Source organism: Trachemys scripta, chromosome 13 (assembly GCF_013100865.1).
Source record: "Trachemys scripta elegans isolate TJP31775 chromosome 13, CAS_Tse_1.0, whole genome shotgun sequence".
In the NCBI taxonomy this organism is placed as follows: Eukaryota; Metazoa; Chordata; order Testudines; family Emydidae; genus Trachemys; species Trachemys scripta.
The window spans coordinates 19,172,140-19,189,731 of record NC_048310.1 but is presented as its reverse complement, the minus strand read 5'-3'; the positions used below and the strand labels follow the sequence as shown (position 1 = coordinate 19,189,731).

Sequence of the window (17,592 nt, the reverse complement as noted above, 5' to 3'; positions counted from 1 at the left end):
TGTTTTTCTTAAAGCACTGAATCAAAAAGGGATCAAGTACTTGAACAGAAAAAAATATTGCTCTGATGCAGTATAATAGTGGTTTTCAATCTTTTTTCATTTGCAGACCCCCCAGAAATTTCAAATGGAGGTGCACGGACCACAGGTTGAAAACCACTGTACTATGGTAACTACAACTTTTCACAGACCCCCAGGGTCCGCGGAGCATAGGTTGAAAACCACTGCAGTATAAAACCAATAGATAGATAGATATGCAGAAATTTGTTTGTTTACTATTTAGCTTAGTCACTGAGACTGTGTATCACATTAGGATTTCTACAAACGGGATATGCTATCTAAAACGGTCCTTGGTTATTTTAATCCCTCTGATTATTATACCACATTTCCTGGCTGACGGCTGGTGTACCGCCAGTTTTGGACCAATACAGTTAAATTGCTGTAACCCATTAGCACTTTTAAATAAATATAAGTGTGTCCACACTAAGGGTTTGCACCAATTCAGCTTCTGTCAGGCTGGCACTGAATTCCAGCAAGTTACAGATTTCCAATGTATATAGCGCTGACAAAGATAGTTGTGAAACCAACCAGATGCCTGGTTTTGACACTGGGGCCCAGATTTTTTTACTGTGCATGTGCAGTAAAGGGCATATACTTTGTACAATTGTCATAATTGCACACACAAATGATCACATAGTTGGCCAATTAGCTGTTGATCTGTACAATCCAATATGCAAAGTAATGCACATAGTAGGACTTTATGGAATATTTCATTGGCACGATCTGTATTATTTTCCACAGGGTAATACCCACACATTTGGGGAGGACATAATATGACAGAGAATGACCATCACTCTCCCCCCTCTGTACTAAAGTATATTCACTCAACCATGGAGCTCCAGACACATGGACTTGAGATGGAGGGGCTTCTGTGTGGGATCACATGGCAAGGGAGAGCATGGGTTTTGCTCCCCTCTGCTGATTTTAGCACATGGGATAATATAGGCTCATCTCTGAGATGCCAAACCTGAATGTTGGGATATGCTTTTAAAAAACGTAGCCATTCAGCTTGATCATTTTGAAGGTTAGAGGATCAGCATCTATGCTAGGAACAGTTAAGATTCGACAGTCTGAATGAATATGTGCTCTTATTTCTAAGGGCACAGTCATTAGCAGAACTGTGCTAAGTGAAAAAAAAATCCATCTACTCAATCAGGCTCTCCATGTTACATCTTCTGAAGAACTGGTTAGATTGCTGCTTTGTGGTTTGTTAGTAATGAGTTTAATTCTGTATGCTACATTTTTTGGGTGGGAGGTGGATTGCATATTAGAGATCTTTTCAACTTCTAATATGAATGGTTCCATTCCTTTTTCAATATTCCACCTCCTGCTATCAAGATATCAGCATTATAACATTCACTCCCCAGGAGGTGCCAGTAGCTAATGGTTGCTGTTGGTTCATGACATTTCAACTGCACCTGTTATGAGTTTGAGTAGCGAACAATATAAACAAAATTCTGCTCTCATATTACAATGGGTACTACAAAAATGCTTCTCTAATAATGATTTTTAAAATGGAGAAATGCAGTTACTGTTAATGGTAAGATTTCTTAGAATGTATTTTCCAATTACTCTGTGCTTGTGGTTTACACAATTTATGTTTCATTGTCACTCTATTGTGAAACTTAACATATCTTATAAAATGCTGATATTGTCTTAAAGCTCTGTAGGTGAAAGACTCACTGTGACAGTCAATGCTATTATGTTCACCACTTTTACAAGACTAGGATAAATGTACGAAGTATGCCTTGTGAGGTAGCATTTGAAAACTCATCATGTGCTGAACATTATTGTCCTGGTAAAATAAGTGTATCAATATTGTATGTGAAGTTATAAGATTCTGCTGTATAGCATTGTTATAACATGCTCCAATATTAAGAAAAGCAGGCCCAAACCAATTTTTCAGAGACAAAAACACACTGACACCCCAGCCAGGTGTTAAAGGGCTGTCACCTGCTTACACAGCCATTCTCCAGCAACAGGAAGGTGTGAATAAGAAATTTACATTCCATCACAGGGACGAGTCAGACCTCACAAGAGACTACTTGTCTCCTGCACCCCAACTGGGGGCAAACCTCAAAGAGAGCAGGGTGGTATAGGAACGAGAGACAGTGGCCTCCAATTTACCTCTCTCCTCCGTCATCTCTGCTCATGACATCAATGACTTTCAAAGAACAGAAGTAAAGGGAAAGGGTCCCAGGCTGAAAGGAGACTTAGCCTGTGAAATTTACTGCAGTGTATTGGGAGACAAAATCTTTTGCTTTTATGTTCACTAAGTTTGTTAAGTTAGGTATTAGCTTGCGTTTTACTCTTTTATTTCTTTTGTAACCAATCCTGACTTTTACGCATCATCACTTGTAATCACTTAAAATCGATCTTTCTATAGTTATCTTGTTTTATCTTAACCAGTGTGTTTGGATTAGAGTGTATAGGAAACTCCATTTGAGATAACAACGCTGGTGCATTATCATTTTCCTTTGATGAAATGATGGACTTCTTATGAGCCTGTACTGTACTGAGCAGTACAAGATCCACATTTCTAGGGGGTGGTGGGGATTAAGAATTTGAAGGTGTCACCCTGTATGTAATTCATGAGTGACTGGTCAGAGAGCTCATGTATTTCACTGGGAGTGAATTTGCATGCTGAATGCTGTGTGAGCAGGCCAGGAGTGGATGTTCTGACAGCAAAGCAGTGTAAAAGGCACCCCAGGCCAGAGAATTAAGGGGACACAGCTGATCAAGGTCCAGATTGTACCCTGGATAATGTCACACTCACCCCTTTATAAATGCAAAATAATTACAAAGGGAAGTAAATTTCTGGAGTGTGTACAGCATATAACTATGACCCATATTGTACACTTATGCTTTTTTTACAGGAAATTCCAGTGCTTATGCATTTTGACTCCATCAAGAAAAACATTAAGGAATTCATAGTGTAACTTTCCTATCAACAGATTACACTTAATCACCGTAAGAACAGTTCACGCTTTCTAACCTCAAAGCAAAACAACTCCTAAATATGGGCTTGTTTACACAGGGAGTTATTCCTGATTACCTGTTCCCAATTAACCCCACTCTTATTCTGGAATAGTGCAGACCTTTACAGAAAGAATGGAAGTTGAGAGTACTAAGCACCTCTCAGAAGCAGAGCAATTTGTGGGATTGGGCCCCTAAAGCTCTTTACAAACAGTATTTAAGGGCTTGTGTATATGAACACGTAGTTCTTGGCAAGCTGGGCTGTAAATCTACCATGTATTAGTCTGCTGCACACTAAGTGTCCATGTGGACTGCCTAGTGAACTTTGATCTACCCCCTCATCCCCTTTGAAATGGGGAAAGATTGCAGCACATCATGGAACTTTTAGTGCATGACAGCAGGTCCACACAGACATTTAGTACACAACAGGCTAGCATGGGGTAAATTTACACTCCGGCTTTCCATGAAATAAGTGTTCATATAGCTAAGCCCTGAGCCTCACAATAACCTCAAGAAGTAAATATGATCCCTGTCTCATAAATGAATAAACTGAGGCAGAGGCAGATTAAGTGACATGATCAAGGTCACAAAATGCCTGTGGCAGAATCAGGAACAGAACACAGGCAACCTTGGTTTAATTAGACTATGTTGCCTTCCTTGAGGGTCTCCGTTCATAAGAGGAGTAGAGGATCCCTTAAATTTCTTCAATCATATAGATGTGCAGAATGAGAGAATACGTTGAAAATCTTAAATGGTAACCTGGCATATAAATGGCTTTATTGCTGATAATTAGAAAGAAGTGATGTTCCATGATGGTATTTTTATTTTATCAATAAGCTATTTGTGGTCAACACAATAATTTCATTATTGCCTAAGATGTGACCAGAATAAGATTTTTATTAACCTTGAGACTATCAAATCTATGTTTTATTTTTAAATGCACACCTTACATTTTAAAATGAGGGTTTGTTTGGTAGATTTTAGCTAAATAAGAACATAAGAGCTACCGTACTAGTTCAGGCCAATGGTCCATCTAGCCTAGGGGTTCTCAAACTGGGGGTCGGGACCCCTCAGGGGGTCGTGAGGTTATTACATGGGAGGTCGCAAGCACTCATAGGCTTGCTGTGTGAAAGGGGTCGCCAGTAAAAAAGTTTGAGACCAACTGATTTAGTCCAATATCGTGTCTCCAACAGTGGTTAGCAGCAGAGCTTCATGGGGGAGTGCACAAAACAGGACAATTCCAACAGTCCAAGGTATAGGGTTGCCTAGAGTCAGCCATTGATAGACTTAACCTCCATGAACTTATCCAATTCTTTTTGAACAGACACATATAGCACTCATGACATCCCTGTTCATCTCTGGCACAAGGCAAGAAAAGATCTAGCCAAGACTAGAGCTGAATACATCAGATACAGAAAGATGGTGGCCAAGAGGTGCTTTAATTTAGATTAATCCATTTAACAAGAGTGGACCCACTGAGCCGCAGAAGACGGGTAGATGCTTTTGTGAAATAAATATGGCATATGTTAGAAATGCTTCTTAGAATACAGGTTTCAGAGAAGCAGCCTGCCCAAGTAAACTGAATTTTTTATATCAAATGTTTGAGAGGAGATAAATCATATCTGTATTTGTGCTGTTCACTATGCAACATTTCAGGGTCCCTTTGAGACTATTGAAAACTTGAATCATTAAATAGTTTGGAGCCTCCCTTGATCTCAGGCAAATCTGGTACAGACTTATACAAAACAGTTCAGGAGAAAAAGAACACACAGCATTTCTCAGTTATGGTAGTGGGGGAAAGCCCTAGAAAAAGTGAATTACAGCAGGGTGCGGGGGAGTGTTCTTCTAATGCAGCACAAGAATTAGACCTGTTCAAAAGAGACCTAGAGCAAGACCCCACACACATTTATTAAAAAAATATATTTGATTTGTTAAAGAAATTGAGAATACCTTGTATAAAGAATTCCTGCCTTCTGCAATAGCAGCCTGCACTACAGGCTGTACAGATCACATTCATAATGGTCAATCCATTGCACTTCATAATGATTTTCCATTTTGGTAGCACCTTCCAGCCAAGGATCTCAAAGGACTTTCTAAACATTGCTGAATTAACCCTCACAACATCCCTGTGAGGTAGGTAAGTATTACTATCCCCATTTCACAGATAAGAGAAGTGAAGGATGGAGAGTTTTAGTTTAATGCACAAGCTGCACAGGAAGCACCATGTCTAGAACCCTGCGCTCCTCACTCCCAGGATTGTCTCAATCACAATACAATGCCTTCTCTCCCTGTCCGAGGAGACTTGCTCATCTGAGCCAGCTCTTCTCTTTTTTAGATTCATTGCTCCCCTATGCGGTACAGTTTTTTTTACACAGCAGGAGGGAAGTGGGGGCAGCCTTGGTTGAAAAATAGAGATTAGACAGAATGGTTGAATCTTACCACTTTTCCCTCTGAATTACGCAACGTGCACGTGTCATTCTGCATAGGGCTCAGGATTTCTGGAATGTGGTGATGTCAGTTACAACTAACATCAACGTCCGGTTGATTCGCTAGTACAAAAGAAGTCTTTGGCGAATTTTGCCACCAAAGTGGCAGAAAATCTGATCATATTAATATTTTGCCCAGCTGGGACAGCACCTTTCCTCTGAGCAGGTGAAAGCACCCAGAATTAGGGTGACCAGATAAGAGAGAGAAAATATCGGGACACATGGGGGGGGAGGGGTGTCCGCCGGCAGAGCCAAAAAAAAGCCAAGTGCTGCTGGCGGAGCAAGAGGAAAAAAAAAAAGCCGAGTGCTGCTGGCGGAGCGAAATATCGGGACGCGGGACAAACACCTGAATATCGGGACGGTCCTGATTTTATCAGGACGTCTGGTCACCCTACCCAGAATTGAAGCCTCACAACTACAAGGAGTGCTCAACTTACCCCTGAAACCTAGGGGCCGATTCACACATCAGCTACACCAGTGTAAGTCAGGACTAATGCCAATGAAGGCAGTTAAGTTATAACTATTTCAGGCCCCTTAAAGAGGAACACAGCATCTGCTTAACTATGCACAGCAACATCATAAAGTTTAGGACAAGAAATGAAGGAAACCAGGCTGCAGAGGCATGCACTGAGTTGAGGTAGAATTTGAAGGGTTAACACCCAGGCCATAACAACAATCGCTACACGTGTACCCGACATAGTAAATGACAGCACATCCAGCAGCATGGCAGCTCGTCCATTATTTCACACATCTGGCACTCCCACAGAACAGCACCACCTGCAGGATCCCAGCACCATTTAATGCAGCATATAGGTAGAAATCCTCCCAGCCCAACACTGACAGGGCTAACCCTACTTAGTTTCGTAAGATCAAACAAACTCACGACACAAGGCAGCTGTAGGACTTTTAAGTGGGTGTAGGGTGACCAGATGTCCCCATTTTATAGGGACAGTCCCGATATGTGGGGCTTTGTCTTATATGGCGCCTATTACTCCCCACCCCCGTCCCGATTTTTCACACTTGCTGTCTGGTCACCCCAAGTGGGTGTCCGTGGGGTATTCTGTACTAATTCTGTTGTGGCAGGGTTGTTTGTTTTCTCAGTGATTTGTCCTTATTCCTATTTTAGTTGTGAACACAAGGAAGAGTTAAAATATTTACACTGAATATATTGTGATACGCTGACTTCAGTGGGTCTACTTGTGGGGTAAGGTAGTACTGTTCATGAGTGTGAGTATCACAATCTGGCCCCTGCTTATTCAAAAATCAACTGCCCTCACTGCTTCTGGGTTAAGTCTGCTAGCAAACTCTCACAATCCCCCACCCCATTGCTCTGAGAGAGTGGAATAAGATTAAGCACTTGTAAACACTGCATTTACTCTAGTTATTTTAAGGACAGTAACAGCTGTCTCAGTCATCTGAATGTAGCCTTATTCCTAAGGAACATCCTTTCAACTGAATTAAGCATTGAGGCCCGATATTTATGCATGGCCTACTGGCTTTGGGTGAAAGTTTGTACAAAGTACAATGATGTGCAGGGAGATGGGTTATTTGTGAAGCACTGAGTGCTTTTATAACACTAATGTGAGTTATTTTTAATAATAATTATTTTAAAAATGTTAACACTAAAATTGTGTGAATTAGGCTTCAAAGTCAACCCCATTTGAGGTGAATGGAAGAAATCACATATTTTTTAGTATGTGCTACTGTTTCAGGCTCTGGTTGCATGTAAGAAGGCAACTGCAACTAATTAGAATATAGTCAAAGTATCTTCTAAACGAGAGGAGCTGGTCAAACTAAATAGAATCCACAGGAAATATGCAGGAAGATCTAAGCCTTTGATCTTCCAATGTCAGAGCTCATTAATATTATCCCACTCTTTATTAGATTATGGACAATAGCTCTAATCATTAGAAGTTGTGTCCATCAATATTATTAGATCATTGCACAAGCAATTTCCCATTCTAAAATATTAAGATACAAACTTAAAATTATAGTTAATAATATGGAACATCACCACGCTATTCTACTGGAGTACACCCTGGATTACTAAATTATTCCTGATTTTTAAAAATGTTCTCTTTTTAAGAGAACAAGATCCCATAATAATTATTTTAAAAGAATGGATCTGGCCCATGCAAAGCATAAAACCAAGAGGTATTGACTTTTTTCTGCACCACAACACAAAGTGTTCATGGAAATGGCTGTTTTACTTTCTCAATGAGATAGTCATCTGAAGATCAGTGATCTTGTGAGGCCTTTCAGACATGGAAGCACTTGGAAGTTTGAAGCTCATTATTAATTTTCTTCTTTAGGCCTTGAAGGAAGCACGAATTATTCTTCCCTTAAGAGGTTGAGGGGGGCGAAAATTATTCACCATCTGTATCCTTTCATCTCCCTCGCTGGTGAAGAGAAGAGTTCGGAATTTCTCCAGCTGTAAATTCATATGAAATAACTTTACTACTTGCAAAGGCAATTGGTGTTAATGTCATTGAAAAAAGGTAAGAGGAAGGCATTCAATACTTTTCAATCTGATAATAGAATATTTTCAAGCTAAGAGCCTAGAAAGACTATTAATGGCAGATGAAGGCCCCCAACGGTGACTGAATATTAGATACCTCCAAAAGTAATTTGTTTGAAATGCATGATTGGCTCACTTCAATATGTTCCACTGTTTTCTATATTTGGAATCTTTAATATGGAAGGTACACGTTTCCACTTCTGAAGCTTCAGTTCCAGTTAGAGATGAAAAAGACCTGTTGGGTCATCTAGACAATACCCCCACCATTATCAGACTATTTCCTATGGTGTTTTGCTCAGTCTAGTTTTAAATGCACCAAGAGACTGTATTTCTATCACTTCCTATCGGGGAGAATATTTCAAATGTAATATGTCTCACTGCCAGGACAGTCTCCTGATAGTCAGCCTAAAGTTTTCCTTTCTTTGGGCCAGATCATACCCTCTACTGTGACTGGATGGTTCAGGAATGCAGAAGATCCTGGATAACATTCTCAGTTTGTAGTGCAGTGCAGATGGAAAAATAATAAACAGGGGTCTAGAAATATTAGAAAACATCAGAAGGAGATTCAGCTTGGAAATCTGCAAACTAATATATTTATGCAAAACTTATCGGAAACTCAGATATCCAATGGGAGGAAGAAATCTGGAAAACAGTAGTGCTAAGTGACCTGGGGGTAGAGGTTATCAAATTAATAATGAGTTATGTTGTTTGGCAAGGGGTAGGCTTGTATCTACAAAACCGCCACCACCACCACAATAAAGACCAGTTGACAACCCTGTAAGACACACTCAGGAGAGAGGCCAAGGGTTAAGTGGGCAAGGAGAAGACTAAACAAACTTCTCACCCTCCAAGGTGAAGCACATTGGCGGGGCAGTGAGGGGAACTTGCACTGCTGCTGCCTATGCTCGACCTGTTTTGTAGATAAAGAATCTCAGTCTCCAGGGCTGACAATAAGGCACTTTTCACACGCACTAGAAATTCACACAAAAGAACAAAACAATCTAGTCAATAAAATCAACAGGAGATTTACATGAAGCGAGATTCTGATGGAGGTGTTAAAGTTAGGAAGAAAAGAGTTAGAGACCTAAAATATAAAATGCTTGGAAACACGATGAATGTGCAGTTGTGACTGCTCTCTTGGAAGATGGTTGGAATGGGAGGAGGTCTGCTCTTGTGGCTAACACAAAAGAGTGAAAAGTCAGGAGATCTGGATTTTATTCCTGGCTCTGCCACAGACATCCTATGTAATCTTGGGCAAGTCACTTGATCTCTCTGTCTCAGTTTCCCTATCTGTAAAATGAGTGATGCTTGTACAGCAGTTTTGAAAATACATAAAAAAAGCGAGTACCAAAGATTTTTCTTGCTATACCAAAGATCATTTAAGCAACAATTTTAAACAAGATTGTTTGGAATGTGTGGGCACTGAAGATGGCAAATCTGGGCTTGGAGTGAGATATTACATTATGAATAATGATTTATTATTCACTCTATAATACCAAGTGTGCAAATATCATCATTGGAAATTCAGAAAAAAATTAAGCCCATTTTATAAGTCTGTGCTTTAAAATGTCTACAGATAGGTTCAGTTTCAAATCTCCCCTGCAGTCTCATGTGGCATCTACTTCCCATGATATCAATTACTATTTGGGAAGATGTTATATGAACATTTCTTTTACATTTGGTCAGACAAATATCAAAGGCTAAATCATGCTGAGTTACACCAGTTTTTGTTAAAACAGAATTTGGCCTAAGGGCCAGATTTGTAAAGGTGTCTAATGATACAAATAGGTATCTAGTAGGATTTTCAAAAGTACCTTGGTGCCTAATTGCCATTGAAATCAATGGGAGTTGGGCACCTAGGTACATTTGAAAAGCCCACTAGACACCTATCTGCATATTTAGGTACCTAAATACCTTTGAAAATCTGAACTTAAGTTTTTAAGTCATTTTCCTGGCAAATAGAGTGAAATAGATAAGAGAATGTTAATTTGACAGATAGCAAAGAAATTCCAGGCAGGTCCTTGCATTCAACTAAGACATGGTTGCATGGGTATAAATGAGGGCAGAATTTGGTCCATTATATCTTTATGGAGGCATAACAAACAAAATGTTGGCTTTCTACTTTATCCACAAAATCCATCATTCAGTACTTCAAGACTAGACATCTCAGGCTATTTGCCATTTCTTAAATTAGTCCCATTGTACAAAGAAAACAATCACTGCCATAGATCCCATTTTGAACCCTAAAAAAATGAAGTCAGGAGTATCAAAACTTGGGGACAAGCTGACTGCAAGTTTACCTGTTTCTCAGAAATCCTGACAGGCTCTTTCAGCACTATCCACGTTACACTCTCATATAGAGGAGGTGTTGTTAGAGAACCAGGATATGTCCAGTAATTTAGACTTGAGGGCAGGAGGCATTTGGGGTTGAAGGTTCTGAACTGAGCTTTTGTCCCCTGGAAAGAGCAGACACATTATATTTCTTTTTTAAAAAACTGTGTTTAAGGAGATAGATATTTATTGAGAAACAGAAACACCAGCTGATAGCTTAAAATTGCAAGAATAATGGGATGATAATTTGGCTTTGTCTAAGCACAACAACATCACGAGAATAGCACTCATCTAGTATTGTGGTGATATCACATGAGCTGTGGTGATCCCAGACCCAGATGCTGGCTTAGGGATGTATGTCCCTGCTGCCTGTGTTAGCACTGAGATAGTAAAACAAAAGGTCCCCTTGCAATTAATGCCCCTTCCCCATCGGGAAATTAGGCAGAAAATCTCTCCTCTGTATAGTGCCCAGCACGAGCTGCTAACGGTGCACACTTGATCCCTAGCATTTGCTTCTTCGGAATTGTGGAATTCCTGTGCTTCTTGTGCCTTACTACTCTGCTTGGGGTCTGGAGCAACAAGGCAATCTAGGCAAAGATTGCCTCTGCAATCAAACACCCAAATCTAGAACAAAGAGCAGGTCTATCCTGAAGCTGCAGGTGTAATTTCCAGCTCGGGTAAGCATGTGGCAGAGGATACTGAGCTGGCACAGAGTGCAGTGCCAGGAGAGGTTACACGACTACCTTCAGGGTTACAGTGGTCCAGAACAGGACTCCTGGATCCAGGCATTGTTACTGAGAAGGAGATCAGGAGGAGGAAGCACCTGGATCACTCACACTCCACAGCCATGCAACCAAAAAACGCCAATGTATCTGCAAAATTCTGCTCACCGCAGAATCCAGCAGGAGTAAGGACAAGGGCATCTCATCCTGAAGGGCAGTCCTGCCATTTTTAAAAGGAATTATAAGAAATGCCTGAATGGGGAAACGCTTCCTTTTCAAAGTGGGGAAGCGAGTTATGGCCAAGCACATATCCACAACATCAGAATTCAATAGTCCCTTCTCAAAACACACAGAGGCAGGAACAACATGTTCATTCATTCTGAACTCCTTGATAGCAAAAGGGTATTATATTGAAGTTTTGTGCATTAGATCCTACAATTCTAGGATACAAAGCAACCACGAGTGGTGAGAGACAATACATTAGAATGAAGTGTGTTTAAACTATCACTTTTATATGCCCTTGTATTATATTACGTACTAATGATGGGTGAATTTCGGGGGGGGGGAGATGGAATTTGCTGCTTTAATTTGTTTTTATTTCACTCAAGCTTGTGCACAAGTTTATACTATTTAAAAGTTATCCAAGTGAGGGGAAGAAAAAAAATACAAGAGCAAACAAAAAACTTACTTTAAATTTTACCATATACAAGGCATCAGTTAGTCTGTTCATTTTGGCATGTTCTTCTCCAGTCTACAAGTGTAATGGATACAATTGCATGAGAATATAGATATGATATAGTTAATAATTATGCTTTGAATATATAACAGGCCATTTTCTGTCTTAGGCATGTTCCCACTGAAGTAGGTTTAATTGCAGTCCGCCTTGAGTCACTGCTTCCAGTAAAGTCATTTATTTTCCCCAAACAGTTCTTCTCAACTATGTGTCTTAGTTCTTAAACAGTTGACAGTTTGATGCGCCTCTACACATAAAACACACACCATTATTTTCATGACTCTTACCTCCAAGAAAATACCAACTACCGCCAAGCCATCTGGAGCTGCTGCTGCTTCTCCAAATGTTGCATATTTCCTGGCATTCCAATGAACCAAGTGGAGCTGTGAAGGGGAATCATAAAACAGAAGTATGAACAAGCTAAATGATAAAGGCCCTCACACAGGTTGTATTACGCTTAGTAAGCAATAACATCAGTCCGTTTATCACATAATAAAGCTTTGCTTGAAGGGCAGATTTGCCAGAAATTCTGGGACAAACCAACTCAACTAGGAATTTACCAAGTTCCAAAACAGCAGTCGTTTGAGCGGATTAGACAATGAACACCCCACCACCCCAAAAAAAGCACTTCCAGGGTCAGCTAGAACTACTTCTCTTCTTCCTTATCTGCAAACTGCTATTGGCTGCCAGAGCTATGGCCCCACCCCCAAAGCCACGTTTATTAGGGTAGTGCCAAAGGGCCAACCAAGAATGGGGCCCCCTCATGCTACATACTGTATGGACACAGTAATAGACAGATAGAGCACAGGCAAATATAAGCAAGAGATGCTGGTTACTTATTTAAAGTGTGTGGTGCAGAGCTGTTGCTTCCAAACCCCATTGTGGATAGAGAGAAATGGCCAGCTAGAAACTGCATGTAGACAGCATTTCAGTTAATGAATATATAGATAGCAATATATTGCTTGGTTAAATGGATGGATGGGCCAACCTGCAAAATTCAAATCTGGATGCAAACTGTTCCAAATTTTGTTTCAGGTTTGCATCCTGGCTGTAGTAAAGTGGTTGTGAAAAAGTTCTTACCTCAGAAGGAAAAGATTTGCTGTCAACTGTGTGCTCTGATCCCTGACTGTGCTTCATTCCCCAATGAAAATGAAACTGCTTTAGCCTATAGGGACCTTCAAGGGGCCCCCCATTGATCACTGTAAATGGAAGTGCATAAAGAGAATGTAAAAGATTAAATATTTGGTTTTTTTTACTGCCTGACTGTAGAAACTAGTTGGGTCAATAGTGGAGAAACAGCATCTCTCAAGAGCCAGGAGGAAAAAAATATATATATTTCTGATATACAGTATACAGAAGAGAAGCCAAAGCCACAATTAACAAAATACAAAGAAAGTCCTTTATCTTGGCTCTCAGGTTATTAAAATTAATAACATAGGGAAAATTTATTCCTGGTCAAAGTCAATGAAGTTACATTAGGGACGTATCTGACCTATGATCCAGTGCCACCAAATCTGTTGGAAACTCAAATATCATCTGTGTAAGTAAATATCTTATGTCAGCTCCTCCATCCAAGTTTAGGAGAAGGTGAGTGAGGGTAAAGAGTTTTTCTTCCTGGCTGATCAGAGATAGCAGATTTATACTAGAAGGAGAAACAAATTTTTACTGACAATTACTTATATAAAAATTTATCATATTCCTATTTAGCCTTTGGAAAGGTAAATTTGAGGTAAGGACATAGCAGCTATCCACCAAGCAACCAAGCTATGGATGCTTCCTATTGAAATTCAGAAAGCTGAACTGGTTTTTGTATTTAAAAAAAAAAACAATTGGAATTAGAAACAGTTTGTGATGTGTTTTTAAATAACTTTTTGGAATTGTAAAGGTACCGGGACTTTGTGGAAGACAGGGAGTGGATCTGTTGAGTTAGAAGGTGCAGTTTTACACAGCCATATATCATTTTGCTACATATTTCCTCTTTAGGATTATCTTTTTCCCTCCAGCAAAAGTTCTCTATATTCTGTTTTCTGTTAATACCTGATCCTGGTAGAGGAAGTTAATGAAATACCTTGTACTTAACATAGCACCTTTCATAAGAGGATCTCAAGTCACTTTACAAAGGTGGGGAAGACAGATAGGAGAGATTATGGGATTTGGTCAAGGTAAATACAAACTTTTAACATTTTAAATTTTAAAATAATACTTTTAATAAATGCAGCCCATTAATACCTAGGCAATGTGGCCTACATTTATAGGAAGAAATAAAATTTCAGCAGGTTAATCTGAGGTGTGATATTGCTAGTTGAAATTTTTTTTGTGCTTTAAAGCGACAGGACACCAAGAAGTTCATCTTCTGTCAAACAGAACTGAAAACTGGTAATTAATTAAAAAAGTATTGTAAAGTATGCACACACCATGTCTATAATGTATTTTTTAACAACATAGTCCTTATCATTTTATTTGCTTCTAAATTTTTCATGTTATGGAATTATTTCACTGCTCTTCACATGGAATATTAACTTTTAAGAGTGCAGTCCACAACCCCACCACACGGCTCAAATTGGACTTTGGGGTATAAAGGCTAGTTTCCTACACAAAGCACATAAGCACATGTTTAAGTCCCACTGAAGTTAACTGGACTAAAGTCTATCCCCTTAAAGTTAAGCACATTCTTATATGTTTTGCTAAATTGGGGCCTAAATGGGGGCTTATAGGGTAGATGAAATGCATCCCCCTCGTCCAACCCCGCCTTCCCCTGTCACTGGAACTATCCAAGTGCAGCTCTAGTAGCTTCTCTCCAGGTTTGCTCTCCTCCAATAGACCCCTTCATGCCAGTCTAGTGGATGGAAAGTCCCTCCATAATGCACCAGGGGCAGAGAGCCCCTACCATGGATGCTGCAGTGATGCCCTCCCCTTGAGCAGCAATGCAGGGACCCTGTAGTGCAAACCCTCTGAACCTAGGTGAATTTCACTATTAAATGGACAGATTTCTATTATTTATAACTGAATTAAAATTGTCTGTGAAGATTGTAAAATGTATCTGGAAAAACTAAGTCACTTTCTAAGGCCACATGCTTAAAAGAATCTTTAAAGAAGCTAATTTTAGGCAAGCTCAGATCCATTGTCTTTACTGAAAACTCAGAAATTATACTTGCAAATTGATCATTCACTGAGCTGTTTGCTTGTCCTTGGGTTTTTTTCTTTTAAAAGATCCAGTGGCTGTAACTTAAGCCCATACCTGATAATGCTCTGACAACCTTATGGGATTATTTCAAAGGCAATAGAGAGTACCTCAGGCCATTGCAGGTTATTCATTTCCCAGCAACCATAACATTTAGTTTGAATATCAAAATAAACTGGCATCAGCAAAAGCACCAAACTGGATGAATGACCATTAGTTGCTGACATAAGTTAAAATAAAACAAACTAGCCCATCAGAGACCATTTATATAAAAGCTCTTCTCTACTTATCAGTTACTAATAGATTTATGATATTCTGTGCCTCAGAATCAGTGTGTAAGCGAATCAGAGCACAATTTTCTATAGAGGCAAAAGGAGAACAATCTAATACAGGGTGGCCGAACTGTGGCTTGCGAGCCGCATGCGGCTCTTTTACAGTTAAAGTGTAGCTCATGGAGTCCCTCAGGTCCCCCCCGTTCTCCACCTACCAGACTGGGGGGGGGAAGCTCGGGACCTCTGCCTTGCAGCAGGATGGTCGGGTAAGGGTTTCTGCCCAGTAGGAAGGAGGGTCTCGGGGCTTCAGCAGAAGCGGAGCTGAAGCCCCGAGCCCCGTCAGGCACCTTCCACGGGTCTAAAGCCTGGAGCCCCAGCAGGTGTGCCCCGGCTCTTAAACTTCTGAAGATTGTCATATGTGGCTCAAAGGGTCTGCACGTTTAGCCACCCCGATTGAGTGTTTAACAGCACCAAAACTCATATTGCCTAGAGCTGAAGATGAAGGATAAAAGGCAGCTGCAGCTTGTGTAATATGCACAGTCTGCCTCCTCAGCAGAACTAGCCAGAGAGTCTGTATCATTTCTGAAGAAGCCTGGGAAAGAGGAATCAATGAGGCACCATGTTTCTGTGCTGATAGGTCTAGGTCATCAAGAGCACTTGATATCTACATGGTCTGTATTCAGCAGAAGTGACCACCTTTCCTCTCAGGACAATTCAGAGGAACCACCACAAATTGAAATGCAGAATTTCCTGTCCGCAGATTGAATTCTTCCTTACCATGTAGGGATGTGGATCTGCTAAGTGACACTCTGCACAGAGACTGAGCACCCAGTCTCTCCACTTTTCAAACCTCTGCCCAGATTGTGATATTAAAAAAAAAAAAAAAAAAAGGCAGGCCCAAGAAAATGGTAAAACAAAAGTGGCTCAAATCACATATCCCAGGCAAGTAATGCCACTGGTCTCATATCAGAAAATTTAAATAGAGCAAAATTGTACACTAGCCTTTAATTTTACTTCACATAATGTATTTTATCATCTCTCTAGCTAAGAAGGTGAAGTAATATAAGCTGTGAGATCTTAATTCTAAGACAGCATCAAGCTCACCTGTCTTGTCATCAGCATCTTCAAAGTCCACCATGACTGAGTGGCCATTGTTGGAGATTTCAAGAGATGTACACGATTCATATGAGATAATAAGAGGCTTCAGACTAGGATCATAAACTGCTTGCATGGAGACTATATCAACAGGTGACTGACGATGTCCCTGGGCAATGGGATATGATTTGTACCACTCAGAAGGCCCTTTGAGACAAAGGAAAGGAAAACACCATTACTTCACTTTTGCCACAGAGAGAAAAGAATCATTAGAAGTTTTTATGAGCCTCGGAGTGATGCCACGTTCATTGGAAATCTTTCACTCAGTGTTCTAGCTTTAACTCAATCATGTATAAACTTGTTTTACTGGTGTAACATCAGTCATTCATCCATCCATTCTCTTCAAATGATATAGATATTGTACAAATTTTCAGGAGTCTGCTTAGTCTCCACATAAGTTTTCTTTACACATATACTTTTTTGAAGAGTGGGAGGCGCAGAAAGAGAATAACTTTAAATTAAAGGGGCTGTTAAACACCAGGAAGAATAGTATGGCTTGTTTAATAAAAAATGCCTCCAATATTTAAATACTGATCTATATAATTTCTTGGAATTCAAGGAACCTATATAGCATGAATATCACATTTTAGTCATCTTAGTGGGATCAGACTGTCCATTACCACTCCACCAAATCTCCTTCATTCAAATGATTGTTTTAGAGGGAGAAATAAAACCCCAGTTTACTATTATCATTTTGCGGAGGAGATGGCTAAAATATCTGCAGGGAAGACTCTCAATGTCCTCCACCCCCATTTAAGAAAGATGCAGGTTTCTTACACACAGATTACGGCAGTGCTGCTGATTATGACAGGACCGCAGCAGGTGAAGTTTGTCATCTCCAGGTGCCCTTCTTTTGCTGTTGTTTAATACTGATAAACTAGTTAACTGCCTGCTGCACATTTGATGCCTGCAGATGATGAAATACAGGCATCTCTGCAAGGATTAGACAAGGATATTGAGGAGCTGATGATCGGGAGAGAAAGAGAGAGAGAGTGATTAGGTTAGGAAAGGATGGATGTAACATACCATCATCCTGTCCGTATCCCCAGCAGTGGTGTCCGGTCATTATGCAGGCTGCTGTGCTCTGCTTTGCTCTCAGCTCTTTGATCCAATTGCTGCTGCTTACCTGCCTTTATAATGGCTCATTTGCAGGATAGTGTC

General features: G+C 40.2%; 1 protein-coding gene across 1 annotated transcript; it reads right to left on the bottom strand.

Annotated features, from left to right (window-relative positions):
* Positions 1 to 6,163: 6,163 nt before the first annotated feature.
* CA7 (carbonic anhydrase 7) lies at positions 6,164 to 17,519 on the bottom strand. Its single transcript, XM_034788502.1, has 7 exons — positions 17,458 to 17,519; positions 16,381 to 16,578; positions 12,904 to 13,022; positions 12,111 to 12,206; positions 11,779 to 11,841; positions 10,338 to 10,493; positions 6,164 to 7,950 (listed from the first exon to the last, which is right to left on the bottom strand). Exons 1-7 carry the CDS (start codon positions 17,495 to 17,497, stop codon positions 7,828 to 7,830), a joined length of 795 nt encoding a protein of 264 aa, XP_034644393.1. The 5' UTR covers positions 17,498 to 17,519; the 3' UTR covers positions 6,164 to 7,827.
* Positions 17,520 to 17,592: the final 73 nt, after the last annotated feature.

What these genes read in the sequence shown, in the direction of transcription:
- CA7 (XM_034788502.1), bottom strand. Translation starts at nt 17,497, where the DNA reads ATGACCGGACACCACTGCTGGGGATACGGACAGGATGATG. An exon ending in GCAAATCTTTTCCTTCTGAG is followed by an intron (nt 12,207 to 12,903) that starts GTAAGAACTTTT and finishes TCCCCTTCACAG; the next exon opens with CTCCACTTGGTTCATTGGAA. An exon ending in TAGTTGGTATTTTCTTGGAG is followed by an intron (nt 11,842 to 12,110) that starts GTAAGAGTCATG and finishes TTACACTTGTAG; the next exon opens with ACTGGAGAAGAACATGCCAA.